Source organism: Peromyscus leucopus, chromosome X (assembly GCF_004664715.2).
Source record: "Peromyscus leucopus breed LL Stock chromosome X, UCI_PerLeu_2.1, whole genome shotgun sequence".
NCBI lineage: Eukaryota > Metazoa > Chordata > Mammalia > Rodentia > Cricetidae > Peromyscus > Peromyscus leucopus.
The window spans coordinates 65,759,014-65,786,918 of NC_051083.1; the positions used below are offsets into that span (position 1 = coordinate 65,759,014).

At 38.8% G+C, this 27,905-nt stretch overlaps 1 protein-coding gene across 10 annotated transcripts in view; it reads right to left on the reverse strand.

Moving 5' to 3' along the window:
• Window positions 1-2,389: 2,389 nt before the first annotated feature.
• LOC114704902 (fibronectin type III domain containing protein 3C1-like) overlaps window positions 2,390-27,905 on the reverse strand; it is a 65,516-nt gene continuing 40,000 nt past the window's right edge. For 9 of the 10 annotated variants that reach the window (XM_037199108.1, XM_028886410.2, XM_037199110.1 and 6 more), the window contains 21 exons: window positions 26,469-27,179; window positions 25,133-25,188; window positions 24,678-24,820; window positions 22,813-22,872; window positions 22,250-22,388; window positions 21,697-21,750; window positions 20,883-21,004; window positions 20,622-20,796; window positions 19,501-19,587; window positions 19,163-19,301; window positions 18,475-18,546; window positions 17,750-17,868; window positions 17,522-17,627; window positions 16,947-17,053; window positions 16,622-16,735; window positions 15,474-15,623; window positions 8,676-8,950; window positions 8,168-8,380; window positions 7,537-7,703; window positions 4,051-4,172; window positions 2,390-3,140 (listed from right to left, as the gene is read on the reverse strand). In XM_037199108.1, coding sequence (XP_037055003.1) covers window positions 2,805-3,140; window positions 4,051-4,172; window positions 7,537-7,703; window positions 8,168-8,380; window positions 8,676-8,950; window positions 15,474-15,623; window positions 16,622-16,735; window positions 16,947-17,053; window positions 17,522-17,627; window positions 17,750-17,868; window positions 18,475-18,546; window positions 19,163-19,301; window positions 19,501-19,587; window positions 20,622-20,796; window positions 20,883-21,004; window positions 21,697-21,750; window positions 22,250-22,388; window positions 22,813-22,872; window positions 24,678-24,820; window positions 25,133-25,188; window positions 26,469-27,179 — 3,467 coding nt within the window. In that variant the 3' untranslated portion in view covers window positions 2,390-2,804. The remainder of the gene's footprint in view (window positions 3,141-4,050; window positions 4,173-7,536; window positions 7,704-8,167; window positions 8,381-8,675; window positions 8,951-15,473; window positions 15,624-16,621; window positions 16,736-16,946; window positions 17,054-17,521; window positions 17,628-17,749; window positions 17,869-18,474; window positions 18,547-19,162; window positions 19,302-19,500; window positions 19,588-20,621; window positions 20,797-20,882; window positions 21,005-21,696; window positions 21,751-22,249; window positions 22,389-22,812; window positions 22,873-24,677; window positions 24,821-25,132; window positions 25,189-26,468; window positions 27,180-27,905) is intronic. The other variant, XM_037199113.1, reaches the window with a different exon arrangement.

Consider the following 27,905-nt stretch of genomic DNA (forward strand, 5'->3'; position numbering starts at 1 on the left):
TTGAGACAGGGTTTATCTTGTGTAGCTTTGCGCCTTTCCTGGAACTCACTCTGTAGACCAGGCTGGCCTCGAACTCACAGAGATCCGCCTGCCTCTGCCTCCCAAGTGCTGGGATTAAAGGCGTGCGCCACCACCGCCCGGCATACAAACCATGTTTATCACATTAGAACATTCTGAATTTGAGTAATTATCCATACTGGTGAATTTTATTCCTCTTAATACTTTCTTCTTGCTCATTAGTTTTGACTTGTCTGAAGTAGTCTCTACCATTTCTTACAGGACAGGTCTGGTGGCCTAAATTTGCTCGACCTTTGCTCCCTTTGGCATTCTTGTCTCCCTTGCCTTTGTAACTCAATTTTGCTCTTCTAATGCCATCTCAAAGCTTCCAGGTGCTTTCTTCATTTCTCTCAGTTTTCTTTCTCATCTGATTATGTGTCTTCAGCAGCCTGTCTTGAAGCTTCCTCCCTTTGTTTCCTGTTCTACCATCCACACTTTCTATCAGGTTTTAAATTTCACTTAGTATAAATTTCAGCTCAAGAACCTTTATAGACTGGGTGTGGTGGTACACATCACATCTATACTCCCAGCACCCAGGAGGCAGAAGCCAGTAGATTTTGAGTGATTTCTCAGCCTAGGCAGAAATAACGCCCCCCCCCCCGATAAAAAAGAATTTGTCTTTGATTTAAAAAAATCAGTTACTCCATTATTCTATTGGATTATTTCTCTGTTCTTCTGAAGTCCATTGAGTTTCTTTAAAGTAGCCTCTTTGAATGTTTTGGTATGAAGCTTTTCAGGCATGGGTTATTGTGTAATCAGTTTCTAGAGCCTTATTTTTGTTCCGTAAGGAGAGTACTGGTACCTGGAAAGTACTTGGTGCTTGTTGGTGTACAACAGTGTGTTCAATGAAGGATTAGGCACCTTTTCTCGATCTGATTTTGTCAATCCAGAAATTGTCGGCTGTTTTTTGAGTCTATGCTCATTTCTGCTACTTAAGCACTAGAGGGCACCTCAAGCCTGATTTTCCTAAATCTGCAGCTGGTGTCTTGCTGAGAACAAACTGAGAGTGTCTAAGAATGGTAGTCTAGCCTTGTAAGCTTCCACTTGGAACTACAATGAACCTTGATACCTCTTATCTGGCAATTGGCCCATGGTCAATCATTGCTTAAGTATTCTGCTTACTCCTGGGCTTCATTATGGAGAGCTAGTATTATGCTCCTATGCAGTGAGTTGGCACTCAATTTTTCTTCTCTGTGCTTGGCCTGTGGTCATATAGCTTGGAAGTCAGTCTCACCAAAAAGTAGTCTCTTCCTGGTGCTGGGCATGTCTCAAGGTTCCATCTATAAATGTTGGCCTGGGAGATAGGGGCATTAGGGTTCTGTCAGGTACCAGGTCTCAGTGTAGTGGCCCAGGCACTGAGTTCTAAGAGTAAGTGTTCTCATTTTCCTTCTCTGCACCTCAGTGGGTGGGATGCTCTCACTGCTCTTCTGAGGTTGAGACGCGGGTAGTACAGGTGGTCCCTTAGATACCAGGCTCGGCAGGGCAGGGGGGGGGGGGCAGCAGATGCTCAGTTTGAGGATACAGGAGCCTGGGGCCAGAAGATATGGGGCCCTGCTCGGCATTGAGTTTCAAGTCTAAAGTCTGGATTTAATTCTTTTTCCCAAGTGTGAGGTGTCTTCAGCTGAGCCGCATGGAGGAGAGGGAGGGGCACCATAGGCCAACTCTTTCCTTTTTGCTTCTGTCAGTGTTCCTTTTATAGAGTGGCAACACTGGCTCTCCCTGGCCTTCTGGGAGTCCGTGCAAATAGATAGGTGCACGGATCACTGTTGAAACTGGTGTCTGCGGAGGAGATGCTCACTGGACCATCTCACTCAGTTACCATCTTTCTGCCAAGCCTGTAATGTATTTCACTGTCACATTTGGATACCTTCAATTGCTATTTCACTTTATTAACACTTAATAATTGGATATATACATTAAGGGGGTACAGTGTGATGTTTCACCACATGTACGCAGCATGCAGTGATCAAACTATGTCATTACCTATGTGGACCACTAATGAACTATTTACTTTGGTGTGGCTTCCAATACCCCTTAGCCAGCCTCGATCTTTCCTTCTCCTCCCCTTCCTGACCTCCAGTGCTCTACAATCTGACTTCTTCAGGTTTGTGTATATGAGCGACAGATTTCTCTTTCTGGGTCTGGCTTATTTTAATTAATAGACTGTCCTTCAGTTCTCACAATTTTGCTACAAATGGCAGGATTTCGTGTTCCTTCATACTCTCTCTGTCAGTTCTGTTTCTTTAGAGAACCGTGACTAATACACAAAGTATTTATCAGGGTAGAAAGCAATCGTTGAATACATTATTTTGAACAAATCAGAGCACAAAAGTTTGGTAGAAACTTTTATTTCTTCATAGGGATGTTAACTGGACATGTAGAAGTGAATTTTTTTCTCATTTTCTTCCAGATAAAATTCCAGAACAATGTTGTTTATCTCATAGTACCAGAAAGTTTGAAAAAGATTGACTTGAAAAGTTAAGACAGGAAATAGTTTCAACAAAAGGTCTTAGCTTTGCATAACAATGTAATGTTTCGTTAACAAAATGATGGAATTCAAAGTACACCTATTTCCTTAAAAAAATCTCTTGTACTGTCACATTGAAAGTTTTTAAGTATTAAGGCAGGGCCTTTTTTTTTGCCATTATTAGTTTCTACCAATAAGTTTTATACTTAAGTATGAGTTAAGCTATATCTAAGGTTTCTAATTTCATGTAATATGCTTTCCTACTTCCTAAAAGAACAGGCTAGTTGATCAGGAAGTACTGAATTGCGACAGCACACAAGATGGCAATAAGCGCAAACCCTATGAGAAGGGTGAGAACAAAGGTGTCATCGCTCATCTCTGTCTTGTACTTCTCATCTTTGTCGTTGTGGTTGCCTCTGCCTTTACCCCCACTGCCTCTGCCATGCCCGGACTGATGCTTGTAAGTTGAGAGAACCGCGCTGGGGCTATACGGTCCCCAGAGCTCTTGCACGCCATCAGAATTTTCATACTGGCGTCCTGCACAGACCTTGAAGCGATATCTTGAATTTGCAAGATAGTTGGAAAAGGAAAAGGTAGTGTTCGGTCCTTTGTAAATCTAAAGGAAAAAGGATCAAATGGAAATTATTGTTTCTTTCCAATAAAAAATATACTGTATAGATTTTTACAATAAGACAAACAAAAATTCATTAGTTTCATGAACATGTTCACAACAAAAGTAAAATGTTACTCAGTGTTTCTAATGTTTGGAGGGGATTCAGTATCGAGTAGATAAATTTGTTCAATAAAGCATAGCGAAAACCTACAACTGTTCAAGTTTAATTACATTATGTATGGATTTGAATCATGGATTGCGACCAGTGGAATCAAGAAATACTAAACAATTCAATGGTAATAAGCTAATTAGATGAATAAGCTAGATTATGTACATAAATGTTACAGATGAGATAAAACTTTGAGAAAAGAGTTACTTTAAACACTTTTTAAAAATAACATTATCTGTTTGTGTATCTGCTAATATTCCATAGCAAATTATGTTGAATAATTGCAATAAAAAGTCAAGAATAATATAAATTGTACTAATAATGTGCTAGTGTTTTTTTTTAACTGTAGATACTATCTCACCATTCTAAAGTTATATAATTTAAATTAAAAGCTTTTGACTTAAAAAAAATAACATACTCCCCACCAAAAGCTCTAACCTCAGCAGGACTTAGAACTACAATTTTTTTTGAGACAGGGTTTCTCTGTATAGCCCTGGTTGTCCTGGAACTCAATCTATAGACCAGATCTGCCTGCCTCTGCTTCACAAGTGCTGGGATTAAAGGTGTGCACACCCCCCATACTTTTTTTTAAACAAGGCCTCACAGAGCCCAGGCTATCCTCAAACTTGTTACACAGCCAAAGAGTATCTTGATCCTCCTGTGTTTACTCCTCAAGTGCTGAGGCTACAGACCTGTGCTACCATGCCTGGTGTAATGTTAAAGACTAAATGTAAAAGAATATACCTGCTCAGCTTTCTTTCCATTCATGACTTGAAGACAGTAAACAATGGGATCACCTTTAACTGGCTCCAAGGAATCCCATTTGATTTCACAACTGTTGTTATTCAGGGGGTGAAATCTAGGTGCTGAAAAAGGAAAATTACATTTTAGAAGGTTCTATTTTCCTCTAATGATGCTGAATACATTGAAATGACTCATAACCGCACAGTCATTACAAGCACATGTAGACCTAATATGAGAAATATGTAGCCATACTTAAAAAGATATGTATTTTGAGAGATGGTTTCCCTATGTAGCTGTGGCTGGCCTGGAACTTGCTATGAAGATCAGAATAGCCTTGTACTGGCATTAAAGGTGTACACTACCACACCCAACAGAACTATACTTATTGAAATTACTTTTGTTATACCATCAGGATCATTATTGTAGCAAAACCTTAATGAAGTTATAAATTAATAATGCATGTTTAGACCATTTTTTTTGTTTTATTGAGACAGGGTTTCTCTGTGTAACTTTGGAGCCTGTCCTAGAACTCGATCTGTAGCCCAGCTGGCCTTGAACTCAGAGATCTGCCTGCCTCTGCCTCCCATGTGCTGGGATCAAGGGCATATGCCATCATCGCCAGGCTCATGTTTAGATTTTCTATTCATATTTTATAAATTTTAATTTTGTTTTTTCCTTTTAGAATAATCTGCATTGTGTTTATATGGTATGTTGTAAATTTAGAAACATTTTCAAATGGATAAGTAATTTTATTTTAGGAGTTCAGCAACTGTGTGAGGTAGGAAAGAGCACACTAAGTTGTTAGTCTCTACATTTTAAGAAAATGGGGCTTAAATATATAGGGATATTACTTAGGAAAAGAAGAAAGCATTATCGTCATCTAAGCACAATTAATTTATTTTGAATGTGTTTCACTTAGCATTACACTGGAGAAGAATGATTTCATATTAGTGATTGAACTTGGGGGCTAGAGAGATGGCTCAGCAATTAACATCATGGGCTGCTCTTCCAGAAGACCCAGATTCAATTCCCAGCACCTACATGGCCGCTCATAATTATCTGTTTCTTCAGTTCCAGGAGGATCCAACATCCTCACACAGGCATATATGCAGGCAAAACATCAATGCATATAAAATAAATAAAAATAGTGATTGAACTCATGTGGAAAGATTAGATCAACCAAACATCACAACTGGGAGAAGGAAAAATAATCCTTACACCCAAGGTTCTGAGACCTGCAAACTTGGACTCATTGTGAGTGTGATACATAGCATTTTACTGTTCTGATTGTAACAGGGCCCAGACCTTAGCACAACTGACTCCATGATGGGAGTGGTTTAGGCTCTAAAACTCAGCATGTGAACAGCATCACCTGCCAAAACTAAAACAAAGACCTAATCCACCAAAGTCCATAGTTCTGGGAAAGTCTCTAAACGTACTAACCTTGCCTTTTGGCTTCTGTAGTTTCTTTTCTGGCTAACTGTTCTTGTTAACTGAAGTATGTCAACCCAGAACATGGTTTTTGTGCTTAAAAGCCCACCCTGAGAAAGGCTCACTGCTACAGTGGGATCCTGCACACCTAGTGTAGTTTTGGGCCTGCTAATAAACACTTGCTATTAACTTAAACCCATGTTTGAGCAGTCTTCTCTGGTGCATACCCTACAACACTGATAAGGAGAGTAAATCCATAGTTTCAGAAATAAATTTATCAAAGTTTACATAATAACTTAGCTTTAATCAGTATAGCTATACCTGTGAATTGATAATTTTTTCCTAACATACCATTTGAGAAAATATAATGTGTAGCAATGAGTAGATATGACAATGTGTGAGGTACACAATTATGGAAATCAGGAGCCTGTGTTTTGCCTGCATATAAGTATGGGCACCAGTGTGTATGCTTGGTGCTCACAGAGGTCTGAGAGGGCACTGGACTCCCTGGAACTGGAGTTATGGATGGTTGTGAACCACCAAGTGAGTGCTGGGAACATAGCCTGGGTCCTGTGAAAGAGCAACAAGCGCTCTTAACCTTTGAGGCATGTCTTAAGCGCCATGTCTTACTCTTTTCTAAAAAAAATTATTTAACTTTATTTTATGTGCATTGGTGTGAAGGTGTCAGATTCCCCCGGAACTGGAGTTACAGACATTTGTGTGTTGTCATGTGCATGCTGAGAATTGAACTCAGGTTCTCTGGAAGAGCAGCCAGAGCTCTTAACTGGTGAGCCATCTCTCCAGCTCCATTTTTTTTTTTAAATCATGTCTCACTCTTGAAAGCGGTAGTGGTGGAATTAGATGCTCTCTAAGATATTTGAAAAATATTGGTTGTGGGAGTCTTATTAATACTTTTTAAAATATTTTTTTGAGACAGGGCTTCTCTGTGTAACAGCCCTGGCTGTCCTGGAACTTGCTCTGTAGACTAGACAGGCTTTAAATTCAGAGATCCACCTGCCTCTGCCTCCAGAGTGCTGAGATTAAAGGCATGCACCACCACCATCAGGCCTGAAGTCTTAATAAATCTTTTCATTGATCCTTAAATACACAATTAGGCACTACTTTTTTGGTAATCTATTAGTGAATTTAAAAAATCACTACTGCTATTTTTTAAAGATTTAATTTAATTTAAATTTTAAATTATTTATTTATTTTATGTGTGTGGATGTTTTGCCTGCATATATGTATGTCTGTACTGCGTGTGCGCCTGGTACCTGTGGAGGCCAGAAGAGGGCACTGGATCCCTGGAACTGTAGTTAGAGACAGTTGTGAGCTGTCACGTAGGCACTGGGAATCAAACCCTGGTTCTCTGGAAGAGCATCCAGTGCTCCTAACCACTGAGCCATCTCTCTAGCCCCAAGATTTAATTTAATTTTTACATCAGCAAACATTTAATTTAATTTTTACATCAGTTTCCTAATGGCATTTTCATACATTTTTAGTTTTGGTTAATTCCCCGATCTGCTGAGCTCTACCTTACTACTTACACTCCTCAACCTCCAGTATTCTACCTTCTACTTTAATATATGTGTTTTATGCCCTCCCTACCCCTTCCTTAGAGTCTCTCCCCAGCCTTAAGATTTCTAGTTTCCTCACCTTTACCGACAATTACTCTCACCTAAACACATTTCTTTTTTTTTCTTTTTTCTTTTCTTTTTTTTTTTTTTTTTGGTTTTTGAGACAGGGTTTCTCTGTGTAGCTTTGCGCCTTTCCTGGAACTCACTTGGTAGCCCAGGCTGGCCTCGAACTCACAGAGATCCGCCTGGCTCTGCCTCCCGAGTGCTGGGATTAAAGGCGTGCGCCACCACCGCCCGGCCTAAACACATTTCTTTAAAAATTGAGAAGCAACACTTTTCATATGAGGGAAGGCATGGGGCATTTGTCTTCTGAGCCTTGTTGCCTCTCTTAATATAGCATTTTCTAATTACTGCTCAATTGTATATATGTGCTGAGAAAGCTCTAATGAAATGTTCAGTGTCTCTGTGCACCATTTACCTTTAAGTGCAGCAGGTGGGGTCTTCATTGTAGCGAAAGTGTAGACATCAGACTGTGGTCCCTCACCAGCTTCATTACATGCCTGGATTTTAAACTTGTATTGTGTATATTCACTCAATTTTTGCACTTTGTGAGTCAGATCAGGCCCATTGTAAATGACAGTAAATCTGAGGGGAAAAAGATAAAGATTAGGAAGCAATATTATAATCAACAGTTGAGTCCAAGAAAGTAAGCCAGAAGGGAAAACAAAAAGGCAAAAAGAAATCAAGTCATAAGATCATATACTGTCAAGGCGCTGGGCTTTATCTTTTTCTCCCATAACATCTATTCTCTGGTACTTATATTGCATTAAGTACAGGAAAAAGTGGTTAGGAGGAAGTGAAAACATGGATAAGAACTGAAAGTATTATGTTTCACACAGCAACGGGCTGTTTCCAGCCTACTTAGTTCACTGAAATTACAGATTAAGATGTGTGTGTGTGTGTGTGTGTGTGTGTGTAAGAGAGAGACACAGAGAGAGAGACAGAGAGAGAGAGAGACAGAGAGAATGAGCATGCCCGGCAAGAGGCAAGATATAACAATTTAAACTGTTTTTTAGTTGCAGTAGACGTTAAATGGTAAAAGTAGTTACCTGCCAGATCGATCTTCCATTAATAACTTGTAGGTTATAAAGTTGGCAAGTGATTTTTTGCTTGGAGCATTGCCCCATTTGAGTCTGAGACTCTGGTGTCCACAGATCACACAAGCAAGCTGTGGAGGCGCTGGTGGTAGTGGTTTGGTTTTGCTTCTTATTGGTGGGCTAAAAGGGCTTAGTCCGTAATGATTCATAGCTTGAATTCTGATTCTAGTGGTAAAAATAAATTAAAATATATGAATTCATATTGAGTAAAGGAAATACTTTTCTTCATATAACCCAACCCACTATATCTCTATATAGAATAACTATTATACTGATTACAAGACAGAACTGCTATTGAAAATTACTGATGGGAAGCAGAAATGGCTCTTACAAACATCAAATTTCACCAACGAAGCAGAATTCAAAAGAAATCTGAAGTGTATTAAACACACAAATGCAGATCTGCTCAAAATTCTCAACATTTTTTTGATTTATCCAAAATAAGATACGAGTGACTTACCTGTATGTAGTGTTAGGCTGTAGATTTTTCAGAACATACTCTGTTACTCTATCAACAGTCAAGATTTTTTTATCTCCGTATTCGATGTTATATCCAGTGATTGGAGAGCCATGGCAGTCTGGCTCTTCCCATTGGATAGCTATGCAAGTTGACGACAATTTGGCAGGCACTTTGTCTTCAACTTCTTGTAACATTGGAACTATGGCGGGTACAGTTCCTGGTGTAGCTACTTTTCCAGTTCCTCCAAACATTCCAACCCCAACTATATTTACAGCCTGAAAAACGCATGCTTTGTTAGCAATTCATTTAACGATTTCTGTGCATGAACCATTTTGTTGCATAACAAAACAGTGCATCCTAAACTCATAGTCTAACAATTTGGTTCTATGTTGCAGAAATACATGCTGAGACTTGCAGGCTGTAAGCACTTTAGGAAGGTAAAGAGTGCACATGGGAGAAGGAAAGTCAGAAGTGTTAATATGCATATTTTAGGAAAATTATACCCCACAAGACTCGTCAATTATGACACAAAGCTTTTCTCCATTTTTCACGCTTGAGTTTTTATCTCTGATATATTCCATCCAGTCAATCCATTTCACTGATCTTGGGAAAGCATAATTTTTCATTTTGAGATCATTATAAATATACATATATCCTGTACCTACTTTCCTCTGAAGACATTATTTTCAATAGCTAAGCTCAAAACTAAAACCCGGAAACCGTCATTGATAAAACCCACTGATGTTATTCAGAATTGTGTGCACTTATTTGTGTGTGTACTTAAGTTTTAGTCAGTGACCATGACTGCTTCAATAGAAAGAAGTTTTATCACAGGATTCCATGTGATCCTCTTATAGCCACAGTATGTTCCTACTCTGCCCATCCTCTAACTTCTGGAAACCACTGTTAGCCATCATTACTACAATTTTGCCATTTTCAGAATATTATGTAAATTGAATAAAGCATCATATAACTTTGATGCAGGCTCAGCTTTTTGTAGTTACTGTAATTCTCTGGAGAGCTTTCAGCTATTGTATATATTAATACTTTGTTCATTTTTATTACTGAACAGTATGTCACAGTAAAGATGTATCATAGTTTATTTATACATCTGTTGAAAGATATTTGTTTCCTACAAATAAACGTAAGATGTTACTGTGCTCTTTTCTGGAAGGGCTATAATTCTCATCAGTAAAGTGTAAGTGACCAGTTTCCTTATGTCTTTGACAGCACTTGGTGTTGTCATTATTCCTTAGCTTAGGCATTCTGAAGAATACAGAATGGAATTTTCTTGTGCATTCCCCCAATAGTAAATGATGCTAAACATCTTTGCATGTGCTCACTTGCCATGTGCATATTCTCTTTAGTCACTAATCTGTATGCATTTTCTAACTGAGTTGTTTGAATTAACTGCTGAGTTTTGAAAGTTCTTTATATATTTTAGGTGCTAGTCCTTTGCAAGATATGCATATCACAAATATTATCTCCCAACTTGTAGGTTCACTTTTCATGCTTTTTAGAGGATAAAAAGTAAAAGTTTTAAACTTTGAGTAGGTCAGAGTTACCACTATTTCATTTTGTGGGCTGTGCTTTTGGTATCAAGTGTTTGCCTAGACACAGATCACAAAGATTTTCTCTTATTTTTTTTTTTTTACAGAAAGTTTCTTTTTTAGTTTTATTATTGTTTATGAGTTTAACACTTTTATTTATTTTTAAGAGACAGATTCTTGCTATGTTGCCCAGTTTGGACCGAAAACTCTGGGCTTAAAGGGATCCTAGCATTTTAGCCTTGAGTAGTTGAGACTACATGTATGTGCCACTTTGCTTGGTTTGGTTTATGGCTTTATTTTAGTGTCTATTTTCTGGAAAGGAAGATGTAAACTCACTGTTAATTTCTCTTTAAATTCTTTGTAGAATTCTCCAGTGGAACCATTTGGGACTGGAAATTTCTAAGTGGTTTTAGTGTATAGACAGTTTCTGTCATGACCAAAGGGCTAGACATCACCTAGGCTGAGTTTCAGTACTTTGTGGTTTTTGAAGACTAGTTTTCATTTCTTCTGTACTGTTTCATGTACATGTATAAAACTGTCCTGTGTTTGTAAAACTAATGCTGTTCTATTGCATAAATTAGTGATTTGTGTCTATCTCATTTTAGTGCAGATGAACCCATGGCCTCTCACACTGATCATCCTAGCCCCTCTACTGTTTTTATGTTTGTCAGTTTTTAAAGAAGTTTTTCTAACTTTCTTGTTTTTTTCCAGTGAACCAATCATATTGTCTTACTGAATTTTACTATTGCTTTCCATACAGCCCTATGGAATTGTGATGGCTTAAATTTTACAGAGAGCACATTTCAGATTATTTTAAGTTTGTACTTCCCCTGCAAACTTTTAAGTTACATATATTATATTCTAATTTTTCAGAAAAAGCAGATCGCTTCCAGCTAGTACATGGGAAAATTTATGTAAGAACTGGCAGAGGGGCACAGTTTCCAGGTGGAGTCAATTTGTTTGGAATAAAGACTCTATAAAGATTTTCTTAACTGTAATAACTGTCACTTAGAAAGCAAAAGCACGGCCATCTTAGTTTGAAGGCAAGCCCATTCCAACCTGGAGAGACCCCTTATATTAGTTAAAATATAATTACACTCTTTTCCTCCTTCTTTTCTCTCCAGCCCCTCCTTTGCTCCATCCCTTTCAAATCCATGGCCTCTGATCGTTTATTATTGCTCAGCGCGTGCACACACGTAACACCAAACAAACTCAGAAGTTGCATTTGTGTGTGTGTGTGTGTTGTGTGTGTGTGTGTGTGTGTGTGTGTGTGTGCTATTAATGCTGACCACTTGGGATTGCATAACCTATTATGGGGGTCTCATCCCTGGAGAAGAGTAACTCCTCCTCACAGCAGTCTTTAATTGCCTGTAGCTTTTTGTCTAGGAGTGGTTTATGGGATTTCCCTCATCTATGCTGGCATGTCAGCTGGTATCATTGTGCAGGTCATATTAGCCGCTTATTTTATGCAACTGATAGTTTTCAATTTCCCCAAAGTCAAAGGCACTAATACCATTCCTACACATCCTAGTTTGACAACACTATCCCATCTAACTGATAAGGCCATTCTGCCCCTCTGGAAAATGCCCAGCCCACTGACTGCCCTGTCACCACAAGCCCTATAGAAACTCTAGCCTGTATAAGAGAAATTTGCTCTATCTTTCTCTTCTTCTGACAAGAGCCCTCAGGTTTAACTGAAATAAATGTGTCCTTGTCTTTTCTTTTCTTCTTGATCTTTCTCTCAGGTAGACCACATTATATGGACATAAGTTGTCCGAATAATTGCCTGACACCACCAACTGGTGCACACCTCCTTCACAAACACCCCCTCAGTATATTTCAGTACTCTAATACCCATTTCCCCCTGTGGGGCTATGGAGACTCAAACACATCATCCTTTGCCTCCTTGGGCTGGACAGCCTCATTCTCAGAACTCCTTCCCGCCAAATACTATTATCCTTGCAGCCCTTAAATCCAAGGATTCCTATCACTTTACACAGGGCCTTCAGATGGGTTAACCGTTCCGTTGTTCCCATCTACCCAGTCATCCCTATCCCTTAGGGATCCCTCCTTTCTCACCCCTGCCCCCGTCAAAAACTCACGTCACTCTCTTAATCTCAAGGGTGCTTTCTTCACCATGTGCTTTTCACCTTTACTTTACATCCACAGCATCTGTAACCAGGTCTGAGTTCTTCTGGCCCAACTGCTGTAATTAGCTCCAACCTGTAGCCTATTTCTGTAAACAAACTGATGCTGTATGTCAGAGCTGGTGCCTTCTGTCTCTAACTTCAGGCAAGTTCTGTTCCCCACAGCCTTCAAACTATCTCTCATCAGTCTGTTTTTTCCTGTCCTCTCCTCTAGTTCCTGCTTTGCCTCGAGTCTGATCACATCAGCTTGCTCTACCCTGCAGCCTCTGGACAGCCCTGCCCTCCAGTATCCATGACACTCTGCTCCCAGATACAAACAACACCCTTTCTGTGACCCACACGTACCTCACAACTACAGTAGATGAGACCCTTAAGGTTTTTCACCAACTCAATACCACTCCCATTCCTGGGACCCTGGATAAGTAGATTGAGGGTAGCACCCTCAAGGACCCCCCCTTGTTGGGTTCCCATTGTTGAGAGATATCATGAGACTTTCAACTGCTTCCATTCTCAGTGAGTAGAGGAGGCAAGCTTCCTCCTTCCTTAGAACACTCCTCAGCAGGCAGAGCTCACTGTACTCACCAGGGCCCTAGCCTCAGCCTGGAATGCTGCAGCCATCATCTATCCTGACTCTGTATGTACCTACAGCATCATTCAATCCATCTCCTAGATTTGGAGAGAATCGTGTTTCCTTACACCAAAGGCCACCACTGTCATCAATGAGAGGCTTTCCCCCTCCTCCGCCTCAAAGCATCCATATTGCCTCAAAGGGATGCTATCATCCCCTGCAAAGGCCATAAGACAGACAAAGGCTCTGTCATCCTGGGGAACTGAATGGCCCATCTCTGGGTTGTCCTAGCAGTCTAGGGCCTGGATATTCCTCACTATCTCTTTCTTTTGCACACATAACTTTTCTCCTCTCCCCCACCTCACTCCATCACACAGGCAGAAATTCAACCAGAGCTTGAATTTCAGGAGCGCTACTGGTACCTGACCAAAAGAACCAGCTTGGTATGCCTCAGCTGCATCCCAGAGGACAAGGAGAGTTGACTGCATCCTCTCTGATCCACTTCCTAATCTGTCCATCCTCTTACTAGCCTCCCCCCCTCAGACAGGGGTCCTTACTTCAACCAGACTGTCTTACTACCCACCAATCCCATGAAATCCCCTAACTCCTCCCTGTTCTCCTCATGTTGGGACTATGTTCACCTTTCCTGGCAGCAGATCAGGCTTTCCTGCCCCATATCTGCTTGGCTTTCCTCAACAGGGGAACTGCACCACACCCAGCAGAAAACCCCTGAAACCGATTATTATGTGCATGGGATGGCTGGAGTTGAGGCAAAGACTTCTGCAATCAGGCTACTATAATTACAACCCTCTCAACATCTCTTCAGCATCAGTACACATTAGCACATTAGCTTCTGACAATCCAAGGGCAGATCTGTTCCCCAGCTGCTGTTGTCATTCAGAACTGCCAGGCCCTCCCTGTTTTCTAGAGGCCACCTATGGGGTCTATGTGTGCACTTCTGAATGAACAGTGCATTTCTTTACCAGTAAGTCAGCTCTGGTAGAGATGGCGCACAAGGTTTAAAGGATAGTGTGCCGCAGAGATAGCTTGACAATGAAGAGCACTTGCTGCTCTTCCAGAGGTCCTGGGTTCAGTTCCATCTGTAATTCCTGTTCCAGGGGATCTTCTGCTCTCTCTTCTGGCCTTTGTGGGTGCCAGGCATGATGATAAAATTAAATTAAAATAATTAAAGGATAGAGCCATTGCTCTTCAGCAGTCCTCCATCTCATGATTAACCCTTTCACATTCTTGGTTGCTCCTTTGGGCTGCTCCTGATAATCATGATCATTCTGGGATTCCTCTTCCTCCCTTGTTCTAGTAACCCTTTCCAGAAGTTTTTGGATGACAGAGTTACCTCAGTTTTTCCTAGCAGAGTGAACTCACAAGAAAGCCTTAAAGCTGTCCTCCTCCTACAGACCCTTCAATCCTAGAACTGTCGCCCCTCCCTAACAGGAAGTACTATTAGAGACTTGGTTGCCCTGTCTTCCTACCAAATCATAGAGCTTGAATTGAGGGAACAGATGTGCAACCATCTTGTCTTGAAGGCAGCCCAATTCTGGTCTGAGTAGTACCCCTTTTCATGAAACTAACAGTTTCAGTTTCCTGAAGCCAGACTTTAATAGAATATAGCATTCCTGCAATCCTAGTTTAGTCATGAACATCATCTCATCTAACCAACAAGACCATTCTGATCGTTCAGGAAAATTTCCAGCTCCTGCCCTCGCCCCCGCTCCAGCAACCCCTTTAACAAACCTAGCCACTAAAAGAAGGTCATTCTCTTACTTTCTTGACTTCTGATGAGTGTCTGTGCCAAGTTTATCTAAAAATAAACCGTCCTTGCATTTTATACACATAATTAAAAGTAAAATAAGCCTAATCCCAGCACTTGGGAAGCAGACACAGGTGGATTTCTGAGTTCGAGGCCAGCCTGGTTTACAGAGAGATTTCTAGGACATAGGGCTACATGGAGAATCCCTGGCCTGTCTTGAAAACCAAAACTAAAATCCGCCGTCCCCACCCTGCCCCGCTCCCCCCCCCAAAAAAAAAAGAAAAGAAAAAGAAAGAAACTGATCGTATAGGCCTGAATGGGTGTATTTGCTTGTTTCAGGCAGGGTCTCACTCTATAATCCAGGCTAGCCTTAAACTTACTATATATTCCAGGCTGACCTCAAAACTGGGCTAATCCTCCTGCATCATCTTCCAAAAAATTCTGGGAACACATGCATGTACAGGCCTGGCTAGAGTCAGTGTTTTAATAAGCATTTTAGGTAATTGCTAAGTTCAGAGAAATTTGAAAACCACGTAAGTATAAATATGGCAGATCAAGCTGGACTGGGAAGTACATGAGAGATCATATAGGGCTCTAAACAACACAAGAAGCGATATAGTTAAAGATAGGCAATATTCATAGAAAGCTTTCCCTTCTTGACTTTACTCTGGTCTTTACATTGGAAATGACATTAGTATTATGTATATGGAAAGTATATGTTAATAGCTGTTGCCTTCTTTACAGTGAAGGAAACGCCAGCTCTACCTGGACTCTGCAAAAATACGTGGTTGCCGGAGTAAGACCTTTAACTTCATAGCGCAAACAAGGGCCAGTGTAAATCAAATGCATGGAATCTTCAGTTTGTCCCCACTGCAGTCGGTAATCAGTGATTTCAGCACCATTGCATTTAGGAGTCTGAAAGATGAAACACACACAGAAATTCAATTCTTTTTCTAAGTGGTCACTATATTAGATACTGTGGAGAGGAACAATACATGAAAGCTTGTAATCCGTCAAGTAATACAGGATAGAGATAGGTAGAAACAAACACAGGCAGGACACTATAACAACATTAAAAGACATATGTTAAAGTAAGAAAAAAGACTTGCTAATTTTATGTTAGACAAATGAAAACAAATATATTAATATTGCTTAACATTACCATTGGTTAGTATGATAAATCAATAATCACATACCCTTGTGATTTGGCCTTTGTAAGTTAAAAATAAGCTCTGCCATGCATTATTAACAGACTAAGGCTTTTTTGTCAATGTTAAAAAAAGTCATTGCTTGAGACTGGGGGAAAAAAGAACAATCCAAAGAAACCTATATGCCTAAATAATTAGGCTATTTCTTATTTTTAAGAATTTAATTTGGTAAGACATTCACATGGATTGTTAAAAGTATATTCTTAAGTCTTTAGCATTCCTTATGTATCACACTGTAGTTACAGGTTAGAAATAGTAGCTGAAGATTTCCCAATGAAGTCAAAGAGTATGAAGCTCTGGGCTGGGGATACTGTTCAGAAGCAGAGTGCTTGCCTAGCATGTATGAAGCCCTGGGTTCAGTCCTCAGCACCATAAAAAATTAAAACTTCTTATAAATTGATTTACCTTTGCTATCTCTTGCATTAGCTTTAAAAATTCCATTAGTTACCCATTGATGGTCTATTTTGATCCCTGAATTTATAGTTGAGATTTGAAGATCAGATTATCAGTTCTGTAGTCTTCATGATATCATTGGTATCAATCAAGTCCTAGGTATGTTCTAGAAACCATGGTCTGAGGATTATGGGATCCTAATTCTAAGCTAGAATTCATTAGAGATTTCAGGGTTTTTTCCCCCAAATGTTCTAAACCATTAACACATTTGTGTATCAGCAAAATTAATAAGAAGTTGAATTGGCAACATACTTCCCAACTGACAATAACACAGGTTGGACCCTTGCAGGTTAGCACAGGTGTACCACACTGAGAAGGAGGGTGCCGGGCTGGTACAGTTCCACACTTCATTGCATGAGATCCAAGCTACAAATTAAACAAACATACAAATAAACAAACACATGCATGGCTTTGCAGGCGTGGTCACTCCTCACCTTGACAACAAACACAGTGCAAGCACATATTCATTCAAAGTGAAATGAAGTACAAGTGAGTTACCTGAACAGCATAACTTTTCCACTCGTATTTTATGTGTTTACCCAAAAACTGTGGGTTCTTCAGGATTTAATTTACTTACTGCACATTTCTTTCCAGAGCCAGGGTACTCCTTTCTGTCATTCTGGGCACCTCTTGATTTTTTGCCACGCACAACTGTTTCCAAGTTCCCATTAACAGAACGATTATCTACAAAATACGTAAAAACGCACTCAGTTCTTCCCTCCCCAAAGTACTTATTTTGGTACTAGTGATCGAACCCAGTCTTGTTTACACTAAGCACACAAACTATCATTTGTCTCCACACCAAGTCCCTAGTTTTTAGGGATGGTTCTTTAAAGCAATACAACATACTGTAGAGTGAGCTAAGACAACTCTTTTAAAATGCTTAGAGATGCAAAGTTTATTTTATCAATTAACCTCATAGTTTGACTTAGACATTAAAAAGTTAGGTTTCAATTACCAAGAATTTGTTTGCTAAGAATTATTGGTTTCAGACTAAAAGGAAACCCTACTTGATAATATTAACACACACACACACACACACACACACACACACACACACGCACGCACGCACGCGCGCGCGCGCGCACGCAAAGCCAAAGTCCCAGGCCAGGAAGCGTAGGCACAGTTGTCAATCACATAAGGAAGCCTTACTTGCAGGAAGGCTGGTGTCCTTGCACTTGTTTTTACCATTTGAGGGCTGTGGACGACAAGACTCAGGAGGTAGAGTAGGTGTCTGAATTGTCAATACATCTGAAGGCTAAGAGATAGAAAATATTTTACTGTTATACTAAATTGAAGATCAGCTTTCGAAAACATTTAGTACTACAACAATTTATTTCAATCCTCAATTTGAGAACTTTCCACTTTTGGTTTTCTTACCTGGCTTTGGCCTACAGGTGAAGTGCAAAAGACTCTCAGTTTATATGTGGTGCCTGGTTTGAGGTTATTGTACAGGAATTCCTGCAGAGTGCCATTGTAGATTAGCTTCCAGAGATTTGCTGGAGAAGAAGAGCAAATTGGTTCAATTTATTCATAGGTCACTTATGAATTTTATAAGTCCCCATAACAATTAACATATGCATGATATATGCTAAGAAACAACCATTTTGGAAAATAACTTGATCCAATAATCTTTTTGGGGGAGGTGTTTCAAGGCAGGGTTTCTCTTTGTAGCCTTGGCTGTCCTGGAACTAGCTCTGTAGACCAGGCTGGCCTCGAACTCACAGAGATCCTCCTGCCTCTGCCTCCTGAGTGCTGGGATTAAAGGTGTAAGCCACCACTGCTTGGCTAAATCCAATAATCTTTTTATGATTGTTAAATTATTTTATTCCCAGTAGAATTAAACAAAAGTTTAAGGTATCAGTAAATAATGATTGCTTATCAAAACTCAAAGGAATTCAATTACATTTTGGGGTTTGGTTTTATAGGTGTGTATTTATATTAATTTTCTGGTTCTGGTACTTGCACTAAGATTACATAAGACACTACTATTAGGTGAAGCTAAGTCAAAGTTTCGCAGGGGAACCCTGTACTATTTTTCATAACTTCTAGATTATTGTAAGATTATTTCAAAATAAAATCTTTTAAAATTCTTGTTGCCTTACCACCATCTGAATTTTCACTGGCTTCTAAACTGTAACTTGAAATGTGCATTCCACCATTATCTTTGGGGGAGTCTAAAAGGAGAAATAAATTTTAAGTGATTCTTGAAAAGAACTTGCAAATATTTCACTAAAATTTTAACTTATAAATTATAACTTCTCACAGAGAAAAATATAATCACAGCACATTGTTATATTTATATCTATATACTAGTAACAATCTAAAATATAATACAAGCTACACACATTTTTGATATCACTCAAGTATTTAGATAGTATTTCAAAGTTCTTGGGAAGAAACTAAAATGATAATATGTGGAATGATTTTCATTTATCTAGTTTAGAGGCAATAAATCTGTATACATACAAATTCTGGTTAAGCTGACATTTATCTCTGATACAGACTTCTTACAATGGTACTTATGTTGGTTATAATTTTACTTAGAAGAAAGTTATTTAAGGATCCATACAAAGTTCAATAGTTTGTTCATATGTGAATAATTAAGCTAGCAATAAGAAATTCAATAGCAAATTAGAAAAAAATAATAGGGTTTACAATTAAACTCATTTATATGGCAGAATATTTCACATGCAAATGAGACTATTTTATTAACTTAGGGGAACTGCAGAAAGACTGCTTCTCAATAGTAAATATGGAGAGAACAAAGCTAGACATAGGAGAATTATTTACCCCATCCAATTTTTACTTGGCGTGCATGGATTGCTCCCACTACATAGGGTTTTTTAGGGTGTCCAGGCTTGGCTGGACAAGTAGAATATTTTACTTCTCCACTGGGGCTGCTTCTTCCTTCCAGATTGTAGGCAAAAATCTGTTTGTGCAAAAAAGGATATTTTGTTGAACACTGGAAATAAATGTCTGGTTTGATGATGCTGGGTGAGGATTTCCAAGAATTAAATGCAAAGTAAAGCTTCATTTCAAAGAAAAAAACCCCAGCAATCAGTTTTTTCTAGTGAAGAGTTCAATCTTATGTGAAAACATTACACCAGTTTATAAATCATGCCACATACCCGAAATTTGTATGCAGTATTTCTCTGAAGATTTCTTACGGTGCAGGAAAGGTCTTCGCCATTGTATTTAGGTTTGAAACCCAGTCCCTGAAAATGGAGGACAGTGAACTTAGGAATGAAGCCTAGGTTTGAACTCTAGCTTCAACTTACTGTCTACCTGAACGGTCTTGAGAAAGCACCTTAGTCTTTCTGAACCCCAAAGGGTCGTCTGCAGCAGGTCCTCTGGATATATGTTATAGCTGTTAGTTTGATGCTTTTGTGGGACTCCTAACAGTGGGAGCAGGGCTCTCTCTGACTCTTTTGCCTGCTCTTGGGATTTTTTTTTTCCTTTCTATTGGGTTGCCTTGCCCAGCCTTGATATAAGGGCTTTTGCCTTGTCTTATTGCATGTTGTTTTGATGTGTTTGGTTGTCTCTTGGAGACCTGCTGCTTTCTGAAGGGAAATGGAAGGGGAGCAGACCTGGGAGAGAGAGGTATGTGTGTGTGTGTGTGTGGGGGGGCGCGGGGCGGGGAGCTCAGAGGAGTGGTGCTGTAGTCCGGATTATTGTATAAGAGAAGAATCTACTTTCAATAGGTTCCATTTTTCAAGACGTAATGAGATAGCACATGTAAAAGCAACTAGCTTATTAGTTACAACCCAGAACAGGTCTCAATGTTATCTACTTTATTTAAAATTTGTTAACATGTCCATAGTAATTTCTGGCTGCTTTTTAAATTGACTAGCTCTTTGACACAGATTGGGAAATCCTGAATGGAATGAAATAGTTGCCCACCCACTCGAGAAGACTGAGAGGAGAAAGGACAACTTGGCAGAACCGTATTAAGGTGCTGAAAGATATGTATGACCCCAGAGAGTCATCCAGAACAGACCTGGAGTTGAAAACGCTAACAGACTTTTCTGAATAAAGACTGACCAGAACCCAGACGTGCTGCTCTGCATTCAGCTAGTTGCTGGATGAGGGGGCCTATGCAGACTTGCTCAACAGTTGCTCTGCATTCATCCCATTCAGAACACAGGGATCAAGGTTGGGATTTTTATTTTCCAGGTGAGAAGTGAGTACAAAACAGTATTGAAAGATGAGGCTAAAAACCAAAAACACCCCCCCTCCCCCGGAAACTTACAGATCTTGGTTCCTCCATCTCTAGCACATAAGTAAGAGTGTCATTTGGGTTCGGGTTTGTTGGGGCACACCACTCTAGCGACAAACTGTGGACTCCTGCTTCTTTCAACTTCGGTGGCAGCGGTGCTGGAGGTGTGTTTCCTGATGTGTAGAAGACTGCTAGTTCACTGAAATGACTAAAAGAATATGTTAAAATGAAAACATCAGTTTCAGGATCTTACGGCAGTATGGATTTTTCAATAGTGAAAAGAATTCAGTGTACCTGATGCCGAAGTTATTTTTGGCAGCTAATCTGAATGAATACTTTGTAGAAGCAGTCAGTTTAAAGATCTTGTGCTGTTTCATGGGACCACTGTAGCAACTTTTGAACTCTTCACCTTTACCCTTGACAATGCACACAAAATATTAGAAGATTTTAAAATACTACACTTAACAACACATATTCAGCATAGCATTAATCATTCACAATCAGGTGATTTTGAAAGAAAACTATGCATCAGATCTAAGCCAGATGGGGTTCAGCTCTGAGAGGGGGAAATGGAAAGAAGCCCTCATCTCTGGCCCAGAAGATATCTCCAACTGATAACTGTTTGCAAAGGAAAAATTAGTTTTCTCCCACAGAGTCTCAAATCACACTTAAGGGCAGGCCCCATGCCCAGCAGTAGTTGGCCAACACAAAATGAACTCAAGGGTAATTTTGGAGGTTTTTTTAGTCACTTATAATGCTTTGTCTGGGCATTCTTTTAAAAAACCCTATAGGTCTTTTGCTTATATATTATGGTTTCCAATTTTGTGTTGGAATGTGTGTGTCTCTGTGTCTATCTGTGTTTCTTGTGATTTTTCTTTGGCTCTTTTTTTTTCTATTCATTTGTTTGTTTTGTCCTGTTCAAGTTTGTTTGCTTTTATCTTATTATTTTCTTCTTTCTTGTTTTAGATGCCTGTTTTCTAATGAGAGAGAATAAGAAAGGGTGTGGATTTGCATGGAGGTGTGGAGGAGATCTGGAGTTGAGGGAGGAGAAACAGTAATCTGCATCTATATATGAAAAAATTATTTTAATAAAAATAAATATGCATACCTCATCCCATTCCAAAAGAAAGCTGCTTATTTTGGAACCATTATCATTGGAACCCTGAAAAGATCAGAATGATAAAGTTATGATGGGTTATTTTTACATAATACATATATATGTTGCATGGATTATTAAAGTGTAATAAATTACTGCAAAAACTCGTCGAACACTTGTTTTCATGGCAATTCATATTTAAGATTAAAACACATGTTTTACAGTCTACAAGATACACACTGATTCTATACTTTATGTTTTCGGACTACATAAAAGGAAAGAAATTGAAATTAATACCTAAGGAAAATGTACTGGTAACTGTGAGGACTAACACCAAAACTGAAGTGCTGGAAAGGGATAGTTCACTTTTTATTAGTTATCTTAGTTACACTGACATTTCTCAACTCACTTGGCAGGACCTCTCAGAAAGAAGAGAAAGATCATTGTGAAGAGGAGTGTGAGAGGAGGAAGTTAGATGAAGCATACATAATCTGTCTTTAAAAATCAGGATACAGGAGAGTGTTTCAAAGTCACACTGAGATGCTCTTGCCAGGAAAATCCTTACTTTCCACTGTAGATTCAGGCTGTTCTTGCTTCTGCTGATTAGTTTGGGTGCAAGTGGAGGGTCTGGTTCACAGCCAGGTGTTGTGAAGCTAACCACTTCAGACACGCTTCTGTGCTGTGCATCTCTTATGGTTGTAACTCTGAAAGGGTAACAGAAATTGTTGTAAGCTTTCAAGTAGTGAGTTGCAAGATTGTGTTTCTAGACACACTTCTTTGTTGTTCTTTTGTTAGCATATACTGATGATACATAGTAATGGCTTTATGACATTTTCATATATGATCAGACTCTCTCCTTCCCCATTTATGATCTTTTGCTCCTTTCCCACTCCCACTGACCTCCTTTTTCCTTCCTAAGTCCCTCACTTTCTATTTTCATGGCTTTTTTTGGAGGGGGGATAACCTAAAGAGTTTAACTAGGGTTGCTTACAGAACTATGGAGGTGAGGTTCTTTGCTGGTCAATAGCTAGGCTGACTTCAGGAATTCTAATTACTAAACTCATATAGCTTAAGGAGTCTTGGCTGGCTTACAGGCTGGTGGTAGGTCGTGTAGGACAGAGTTCTTACCTTACAAAGTAGACTGTGCAGGGCTGCAGATCTTGTAGGGTCACAGTAACCTCGCCACCACTGTGAAGATAATCTTTGTTTATATGGAATCTCACATATACTTAACAGCTAAGTAAGCAGTCCTAGTCTTATAACTGAATAACTAAGAACCACAATTTTCCTTGAAGTCTGGATAACTTTAAACCACTTTTTATGTGTGCAAAATAATGTTATTAGTAGGCTACAGCTACCCTTGAGGAGCAGCAGCCTCACCACCCATACCAAGTTTCTGAGGGCTATAACCGGGAGATATGTGGTTTTCACTAGCTAGTGGACACACCACAGAGCTGCTCTAAGTTTCTACTGCAGGCGCTCAAGTTCAGAGAGTGGGATGCCCATCCGCACATCTGCACCAAGAGGAAGCTGGAGGAGCTGAGCAAGGTGCTGCTAGTTATCAGAAAAGCGGCCACTAAGAAGTACTGAGTTTGGCCTGTCCCCTTGCATCAATAAATCTATACCACACGTCAAAAATGATAATACTAATTCAAAGCAGTCAATTTGCATTTTACTACTGCAAACATTTAACCAAAGTACTACAGTTACTTTTAAGTAGCTCATTTAAAAGAGCGTAGATACCAAAAGCTTCAAAGGACACCATGTCTCAAGCAATTCATTCATTCAGTTTCACAGGGATGTTTCTGGGGTGGGACCCTATCTGGCCACACGAATAGAGGGATTATGTTCCCGAAACTATGTCTTCTTGAGCAAATAAAAACACCTAAGTGTATTTCACCACACCAAGGAACTCCTAAAAAGACCCTTCTAAAAATTGAAGGGATTGATACTTTTAAACAAAGCCTACTTAAAAGCCTTTAGGGCTAATCAGAGATGTAAGCAAACAGGCAACCTTCTCCTCTTGCTGAGGCTCCTCCTCTTTCCCTTCCTTTTCTTCCTAATGTTGAAAGCTAAGTTCTATTTCTTTTTAAACTATTGATGTGTGTAAGATGCGTGACCTACTAGAAAAGGATTTCCATGCAGGTTAATTTTGCATATCCCTGTCTCCTACCCAGCATAGAGGATTGTGGGTTATTGATTCTTAAATTTCATAATTTTACACGCTATCAAATAAATGAAACTTTACATAAATTCTCATTTTTTTTTTTTTAACTTCAAGTCTCTGGCCGAAGAAAGTGAAAAAATTCTAGAAAATAAAACTGTCAGGGATGATTTTCAAAGTGTTGTACAGCATCTGTGGCTTCTTTATTGCCTAAGCTTCGCAGTGGGTGGAAGAGTGGCCCTCCCTTTCCCTCATCTGCATGCCTTTCCTTCCTCTTTCTCTGCATCTTCACCCAGGCTGATTGCTGTTCAGAACATCTGGGTGTGCGCATGCTATCTTCTGCTGTATCCTCCCTAGTCCTGGATCTATCTTTTGATTCACATCCCTGAACTTACCTTGCTATTGTCACAACTTCTTATTTCTAACCAGCTCCCAGAATTTAATTCTTAGCAGAGTCTAAATACTGAATTCTCACTGCAATGTAAATTATCTCACTTGTTTACTTAATGACACCATCATGTGGAGCTAATTCTTCCTAAAATGGACCAAGTGAAAACTGAGGAGGAATTAGAGGTTTGTTTTTTATTCTCCTTAAGTTCAAATTTGTCTAATAGGAAGCCTGTAGCTGAAAATGGATGAGCTGATATTTAAATAACATACTGTGACCTAGTGAGCTTTTTGGATTGATTTGGAAACCTACTACTACTGTTAAAAAGAAAAGTTTAGGGAAAAATGAAGAATTTAGCCTAGGTATAAGTTGGGGCATAATGGCTATGTGGTTATATGGTATGTTTGAACTGAATAATGAGAAATAATTTAAAAAACTTACTTATAAATGTTTTTATAGATTCCATTTTTACCATTGCTAGACATCGCCAATTCAAATGTCACAGGAGAATTAATATGATCACATTTTTCGGTACTGTTCAGAGTCCATGAAATAGTAGCAGATCGTGTTTGGATATTAGAAACCTAAAACGATGAAAACGCAAGGAGTATACTTAAAAATCATAATCTGTAATTTTGAATCCAGTCTTTCTTAAGTCTTATTTGATATTAGGTGTAATTCCCATATTAGGTACTGAAATACTGTGATTAAATTAGCCATTAATTTTATCTTTAATGATACTGCATTTGATATTATTTCATTGCTGAAGGAGATTATGAAAATTTTAACACAGTAAATGCTTAAATGAATCCTCTACCAAAGAAAAAGTGCTGTGAGTTTGCAGGGTTTAGACTGTAAAGGTAAAAGAGCATGAAATCATCACCTCTGTTACTTACCACAGGTTTTTCAATATTGAAACAGCATGACTGTGTTCTGTGTTCTGTACTGTTTTCTAAAAGTAAGGAAAAAAAACCCATCTCAAACAAAACAATGTATTGGCAAAAACAAGAGAAAAAAGTTAGACCTGTTATCACTCTACAAATATATCTGCACAACAAAAGATACTAAGACCTAATGACAACTTACATTAAACACTTAAAACAGAACCTGGTCAAAATATGTATTAAACTCTAGCAGGATATGTACAAGATTCCTTAATTTAAATAAAATCAGACAAACTAAGTAGGATTGAAATTTGCAATGTTTCATTAGAAGACAACTAAAAAAATTCAAGGACATGCAAATTTTACAAGAAGATATATATTTTTTTTAATGTGTGTGTGTGTGTGTGTGTGTGTGTGTGTGTGTGTTGCTAGGAATTTAATCCAGGACCTTTGGCATACTACATAAGCACTCTACCACTGAGATGCATTCTAAAACTTTTCATGATTTTAAAAGGCAGCCTAATTATGATTTTGCATACACTATTTGGCCTTCAAAAGTAGAATTAGAGTTCTCTCATTTGATACAACATACATAAACCCAAAGGACATTATACCAAATGAAATAAGCCAAGCACAGAAAAACAAATACATAATGACCTCACTTACATGTAGAATTTAGTAAAGTTGAAAGGAACATTACCACGAGTGGGGTGTAAGTTAGAGAATGGGCAGCTGCTGAACAAAGGGAATAAAATTTCATATGGGAGAAACAGGTTTTGAGAGCTATTGTATCGCAGGGTGACTCTGGTTAATATAAGGTATATTTCAATATAACATACATGCATTTCAAATATTTCAACATAAAAAACCCGACTGGCAAGTGAGATGACAGGTGTTAGTTAGCTTCACTTAGTAATACCACATTATATTTATATATTACATATATGTGTGTGTCAAAATGTCACACTGTACTTTATATATATGTTTATTATTTGTCAACTAATAAATTAGAAAGAAATTAGAAAAACGTGGAGGTACAAGTATAATGAGGTTAAGAGGAAGCAAAAGCAGAGAATGGCATGCTAATATTTAAAGTGGTGACGAGGTGACATTGGAGAACAATGATGCTTTCCACCAAGCACTATGACCTAAGTTTGAGCCGGGGACCTGCATGCTTAGAACGAGAAAACAAATTCCCACATGTTGGCCTCTGATCTCCCTCATTCACAGATAAGCACAGACTAACTAAATAATTATGCTTAGTAGAAATTTACTTAAAAATGCATTGAGAATCCAAAATATTGGGCTTGAGTACTCATTGGCAACAAAACTGGATTTCTGGGTTTACCTTTTAGTGCTGCGTTTGACGACAGAGCCTTCTTTTGTTTTCCACCTGATATCTGCTTATCATCTCCACCTCTCATATTATTCTCTCTCTTTCCATGATCATTTTCAGTATAAGCTCCGGTGTTGTTGGAAATGCTGTCAGCACCAGAAGGTCTGAGAGCATTATTAACTGAAGAGGGGATATGAGCATTTTCAGAGATGGGAGCACTCTCGGAACTACAGCTTGGAGTACTATCAGGAGTTGATGATTTTTGAGTTCCTTCAGAGGTGACTGAATCATGACTAATTCTGGAAGGGTCTGGAGCACTAGTAATGATGTCAGCGCAAAAAGTAGTGTTTGAGGTAGACGTGCTAGGGGCATGATCAGAGGAACTAGTGATTTTGTCAGTAGTGTTACTGTCTGGAAGACTGTCAGCAATGGTTTTTGGAGTATCGTCAACAGTGTAAGTATTCAGAGAGCAAGTGTTTGAAGTGTTGTTGTTAGTGTCAGTGTGAGTGCCTGGAGCAGTATCCACAGTGTAAGCACAAAGAGTACTAGAAGTACTGGACATGTCAATGGCTTTGTTCGGAAGCAAAGGAGTGTCACTGAACATGGAGCTAGTCTTATGTTCACCAAATTGGCGATCTCTCAGTTTCTTCTTTGAATAGTCTCCCATTTTAACATTCCTTTCATCAAATTGGTTATGATTTACTCTTCCATGAGGATAGGTTTCTAAAAAAGATAATGTGACAATGTTCAGTAATTATAATAACCATATTCTCTCAAGTTCTTTCTTCTACTTGACCATCAAAAGAACACTGGTAAATCATGCTTTACTTAAAAATATTTTTTACTTTGCTTCAATCCAAATATTTGATATTTATGTATATGTTCTATATATATATATTTATGATATACTGATAGGTATGGAAAATATGAGCAAATAAGTATTTTCCTAGATAGTAACTTCACTTTAAATCCTAAGGTCTTATGATTGTGATGACAATCCTCCAGTGACTTTTCTTTTAAGATTTATTTATTATGTATACAGTATTCTGCCTGCATGTGTCCCTGCAGGCCAGAAGAGGGCACCAGACCTCATTACAAGTGGTTGTGAGCCACCATGTGGTTGCTGGGAATTGAACTCAGGACCTCTGGAAGAGCAGTAGGTGCTCTTAACCACTGAGCCATCTCTCCAGCCCCTCCAGTGACTTTTATATTCCCAATAGTTAGCATTAATAGTCAAGATTTTTATGATTTTCTAATATGATTTTATAGATCAGTCAGGAAAAATATGTACCACAAATTACATTCTATATAGAAGCAAAAGAAATATTTATAAAAATACTGTTTAATGAGTAGTTTACCTGAGAAATAAACTTTAGGCATTATAAGCATTTTGCCTGTGGACTATCATCAGCCCTAAGATATATGCATGATATATAGTCATTCATGAAA